Source organism: Ostrinia nubilalis, chromosome 23 (genome assembly GCF_963855985.1).
Source record: "Ostrinia nubilalis chromosome 23, ilOstNubi1.1, whole genome shotgun sequence".
Lineage (NCBI taxonomy): Eukaryota > Metazoa > Arthropoda > Insecta > Lepidoptera > Crambidae > Ostrinia > Ostrinia nubilalis.
The window spans coordinates 8107368-8113367 of NC_087110.1; the positions used below are offsets into that span (position 1 = coordinate 8107368).

At 35.0% G+C, this 6000-nt stretch overlaps 1 protein-coding gene across 1 annotated transcript in view; it reads left to right on the forward strand.

Moving 5' to 3' along the window:
• The window catches only part of LOC135083249 (uncharacterized), a 38720-nt gene extending 36238 nt beyond the window's left edge, over positions 1-2482 (forward strand). Inside the window, exon 7 of the mRNA XM_063977984.1 lies at positions 1653-2482. Coding sequence (XP_063834054.1) covers positions 1653-1786 — 134 coding nt within the window. The 3' untranslated portion in view covers positions 1787-2482. The remainder of the gene's footprint in view (positions 1-1652) is intronic.
• Positions 2483-6000: the final 3518 nt, after the last annotated feature.

Below are 6000 nucleotides of genomic sequence, written 5' to 3' on the forward strand. Positions count from 1 at the left end.
TACCGTAGCCGTAGTCACAAGCAGACTGGCTTTGGTTTCGTTGCTTGTTTAAAGTAAGACCCAAAATGCTTACTGCACATTTTCCAACTGCGTCCGCACGCCAAGTTGCCGAGTTTATGAACTTCCACGCAAATCTTATTTACAAAGTGGTTTATTGAAGTTGTTTAATGTATATAATTTACTTACAAAGTCTAGAGATTAAAAACTTCGCTCTCAGAGCGAATGGCAGGTCTTAACAACTTATATTTTGACGTAATTGACGTGATTTCATACAATTTGAGTTGCTTTTGTATGTAATTAACTGAGTTAGAACGGGACATTTTCAATAATACATTTTGGGCTTGTCAGAGATTTGATCAAAAGCTGTCATTTGCCTTTGCACAATACAAAATTCGTTATAGATTGATATCGTTTCCATTCTTCTCCAGAAATAAGCAAATATTGTGGTTGGTATATCCTTTGTCATAGATAGAAGAATCATTACCAATAAGTATATTTTCGTTTGAAAGTCCTCTCATGACAGTTTTCAGAAAAAATTTTTGGGATGCAGCAGATAAGCCAGCCGCCAGGCATATTATGTTTTAAAAAAATAATGAAAAACAAAAGAAAAACTTTGTTTTTCCCAGATCACTGGCTGAAAACCAACGCTGTTCTTTGTCAAAAAAAAAGATGATCCTGTTTCAACTTCCTGGGATTCCCTCGACAAACGAGAGTGACCTTTTTCTATCTAATATTGGTGTAGATTTCTGACTTGCTCTGAATTTGGACGAAAGCATATTAAGCTAAATCCTTTGATGCAATCAACCATGTAGCTCAGTACTTTTCCTAAACACTGGCACTTAATGCAGTTTTTGGCGCTTCTCGGGACCTCGGGCTTCATCGACATCAATCGGCCATCATCGTCTCCGCGCGAGGCGCCGGCACACTCCGTACATGCCCGACGCCCACTCAGGCTGACCGTTCACCGATGTCAGACAGACGCGAACTAGCAATATAATATATTTTACAATATACCTATGAAACACAGTCCGCCTTTAATTTATTTAAAAACATCTTAGGTAAAGTCTAGTCAGACCTTAACAACAGTTGTAATAAAGGCTAATTTCCTATAAAAGGATGAGGTCTAAAAAAGTACAGTAAACCCACATTTTTATGTAGTATTCGCTTGCTCTTGATCACAATCTCACCCGGAGGCAGATGCGATCTACGAGTATGATGAAGGGAGCTTCTCCATAGCTCCATAGCCATTCTCAGGCCTTCTTCATCATCGTAATTTCAGCCACTGCAGAAGATAGGCCTCCCCCAATGATTTTCAGATTGACCTGCATACAGTGCCTTTATAAGGAAGAAGCACACTAATACACCCGGAAACGGATCGTGACCGTATTAACTCGAGGCGGCCAGTATTTTTGTATGAAACTCCTTACTGCAATGCACACTTATCCGCACCGTAACGTTAACGCCTCGTCTCACAGCGATACGGTTTTAATCCCTTTCCGGGTTGATAGGTGTGCTTATGACCTTTATGTGGCTTGCAGGTATTAGGATTGTACAATTTCGGTAACACAGATGCTGGTAGGGAAATCGAGTCCTTAATTTATAAAGGATGTAGCATATTCTAAACGTTTGTAACAAAATTTTCTTCTTTCCAGGTGAGACGCCAGCCGCCATGCAACACGGCAACAGCTCGTCTGCTTTTACACAAAAATCACATACACTCATACAATTACTGGTCATCGTTGTATCTATAAAAGTTATACTCTCGTACTATAAGGAAGTCGGATAACGTATTTTGTTTTAATGTATATTATACATAGACATACGATGTTGTTTTATACCTCTGTGTTATAAATTCTCAGATTTTAAAGTATCGTGTTTTGGCTACAAATGAATCTTGTATATTTATCTTCATTTTTACCGACAGTTTTGAATAAATTTCATTAAATTTATTTCATTAAATGAAAAGGAAATATTGAGCCCAAATTAGTGAAATCATTTTTAAAATTAAATGTCCAATTAATGGAAAATACATGCATTTAATGGAACTTCAGGGAACATTTTAGCGAACATTCCAAATATGGGATAAGCGAAATTCCTGGAACACATTGAATGTAAGTAATAATCTTTTTTGATTAATTTCGCTACATCGTGCCAATTTATTACATTTGAATTGATTCACACTGGTTTGTTTGTATTTAGGTATACCTACACATTCATTTGGAGTTATAATAATGTTGTGCTCATTAAAATTTGAACTTAAGGCTTGATTATTTTTTTTTTAATCAAGTTCAGGATTGTTTGTAGCTAAACGCTAATATTTTTCAAAGTTGAAATTTGTCACGGTTAATAAAATAAAAGATTTAATGAAATCGTATACCAAACGAGTACAATAACGTATCGATGTAAATAAATTGTGAAATATAATATTAGTAAGTCATGTATAAGGAAATGTAATTATCTGTCATTTGAAATAATAAGAATAAATAACGATTTTGAATTTAACGTGCCAATTTGTTTTGTTTTATTTGACCTTTTTAAACAATGGTAAAGTTGTATGCTTTGGTAAGCCCAGCGTGGGAAAGGCCTTAAAAATTCTAAGCGATTATTTATTTCAGATTCTGGCTGATGTATGAATGTATGTAATTCTCCTACTAATTATGTAAGTACAAAGAATTTATTCGCAAAACATCTCGAATTAAAATTTATTATACCTACCTTTCACTGAAAAATTAATTTCTTTACTCAACTATTTAGTACCTATTTGAATTAATAGAGTGTATTTAGCTTTGTATAGTCTTTTTGTATTTAAATTATTTAAAAATATTTATTTATTCCCATTCCAGCATAAATAAAACAACATTCCATCCCACTGAACAATGATCAAAACCGGAAAAGTTAAATTCATATTTCCATACTAAAAACCGCGGTTGGACAAACCCCGATAAAAATCGTTATCCAAACACAACCGGTTAATTCCCAATTGGGCACAGCAATTCGTTTCGCAAACATTTTTGGGACTCTCAATCAATGGACTATTGTCTATGGTTAAATTGATGGTATTAACCTAAACAATTGATTGACAAGAGTGGGGGTAAGTAGCGGCTTTGGACACTCGAATTTTGCCGCTTTTGTTCACTGCATTGGACAATAGGGAGTTGGATATGAGTATTTTTTTGACCAGGACGGGGATGTGAGTAATTAGGTCAGGGGAATTCGGGTGACATGTAAGTCTCTTTGATGCGGTTGGGCTAAAACTAATTAACACCCGTATTCACAAACGAAGCTTGTTTAAGTTGCAGCAAATTTAATGCACAGCGATGAATAGAGCTCTGTGATTGGTTCGTGTGTGACCTTGTGCGTCACACACGAACGAACAAGCGCATTGTGAGACTTCATAGTAATGTTTTAGGTTTAGGTTTAAAGAACTTTATTCTCATAAGAAATTTACATTTCACTGATGTAAGTCGTACTTAATGTTTGTGAATACGGGCGTAAGTAGGTATGTTGTTGTGAAAACTGGTAAGTATGTAACTACGTCCTTTTTAAATTCTCACTACTACAGGATTTGGCAACACAAACACATTTAAAAACGGAAAAAGGTAGGTATTTACCTTCCCGACATTTCGAATCGGTTGCACGAGTCTTGGTCGCGGGCAGACTGAAGAAGATGCGGCGTCGTTTGCTAGGCGCGATGAATTGCATTTGAAAGTTTAAAATATTAATGCCCGTTTTCACCATCAATTCCTTATTTTTAAGTGACCCCTATGGTAACACATAACAGGAATTTTCGTTTCATAGGGGTCACTTAAAAATTAGGGGTTGATGGTGAAAACGGGCATAAATGTTCTTTTTATGTGACTTTGAAGTATTTATTAAAGATAATGCTGCGTAAAGATTATTATTCTTTGTTACAAATGTTTTTAAAATTATAATAGCCTTGATCTTTGCTTTTTTGGTCTTTAGACCAATTTAATTAATTAAGTTTGACTTTGGTCAAATATTTTAATTTTCTTTATTAGTACGTACCTACTACAATTTTTGAAATTAATTATTTTAAAATTATTAATTTATTATCACGTTGATCTTTGTTTTTTGGTCTTTTGGCCAATTTAATTAATTAAGTTTGGCTTTGGTAAAATATATTAATTTAAATTGCAAAACGAGTTTAAATTGTAGCAAAAACGTTTCAAAGAAACTTTGAGACATCAGGTAGTAATCTAATTTAGTTAGATAAATTAAAATAGTTGTCCTTTTGTTTTAATAATAACTTAGGTACATTACTTAGGACAAACGGTTTAGATTCATACCGTAATCTCATTCAATCTTTTGCTAAAGACTATTAAAATAACAAAACGTCTTTGTTTTACAATTAAACAGTTTAAATAGAGAGATTTCTAAATTAGTCTAGACACACAAATTTTAATTAAGATAAAAGTTTTCTGAGTGGTTGTATGTAGCTACAGTTAGTTGTGTAAAGTCTGAATTTAATAATTACTATAGTCTGGTCCGTGAGCACGTAGAATTTTGTCCAATGACCTCAAGCTACCCATCCTTATCGCTCGCGCGTAATTATGTTGCTATCGCGCTCACACACTCACTGCAGGTGCCAGTCGCACAGTCGCGACAGCAATATAATTACGCGTGAGCGATAAGGATGGGTAGCTAGGGGTCATTGGACAAAATTCTACGTGCTCACGGACCGGGCTTTAGAGGTTAACTGAGTCAGTGCCAGTGGAAGCGGTATGGGAGGAGTGACACTGACATAATTACTATGACGTTACCGCTTACAAATCTGAAGCACATCTGAAGTCTCGCTGACGTTTGACATTAACAAAAACACCCTCCCGTGCTGATTCCAAACCTCAGGCACTGACTGAGTAATGTGTTAGACATATACAACGTTTCCTCACACTTATGTAAGTTCCATACATTGAAAGTAAATTCCTCATAAACATACAAGCTTTAAGCATAAAATTTCGACGAATTTACCCATGCTTTTATTCGTGTCGAATCGACTTTGTGGCAAATCGACCATAATCCATTTTGCCCTACCTCTATCCTACGAATATTATAATTACTTACTCTTAAAAGTCTGTAGTCTTCAGGGAGTCTAAAAAGGTAGGTAACTTCAAGGATTAAAATAGATTTTCATGCCACATTTACTACTTACCTAATTTTCTGAGAAAATTTATCCACTCTTCAAGTTTTTCACTTAAAGTTGTTCAGTTAATCTGCTACAAAAAAGTCACAACTTGAAACCGTAATTTCCTCGTAGTTTTAATATTGAGAAAGATTAAAACGTCTCGTATAATCTTCGGAGCACGATTTAGAGTTGGGCAAGTCATAAAGGAATTAAATACAGTAGGGCTGGGTTGCACCATCTTACTTTAACTTTGAAAAACGTCAAAAATCTGTCAAACTCCATACCAAAAGCACCGGTTATCGTCATAGTTACCGTTAAAGTTAGTTAGTGCAACTCAGCCTATGTATGTCTAATGCCCGTTTTCAAGATCAATTCCTATTTTTAATGAAAACAAAATGCTTGTGTATTGTTACCATAGGGGTCACTTAAAAATTAGGGATTGATGGTGAAAACGGGCATAAGCCTCTTTAAAATTAGACGTTTTAAACAGGTCATTCGTTCATTTGCAGAAAAAAAAACTAGGTTGGAATAAAAATGACAAATGACTATCAGTTAGTAATGTTTGAAAGAGCCTAAGTAAAAACTCATTTGAATATTCAGACCAAGCACAGACTTGAGTCCATGCTTAAGGTTGATCTAGTTTTGAGTTTCCTCGCTTTCTGATAATGCCTGATTGTCAATTAGGAATTTATCTGCGAGATCAACTAGAACTTTAGTTTTTCAGGTCTTGGGTAAAGATCTGACAGAGAAGTCACATGATGCAAATATATGTTATAACATTAAACGTGAGATGAATAATCGGAAACTTTATTTAGCGTGAATTATACCTACATACTTACTCGTAGCTTGATATTGTG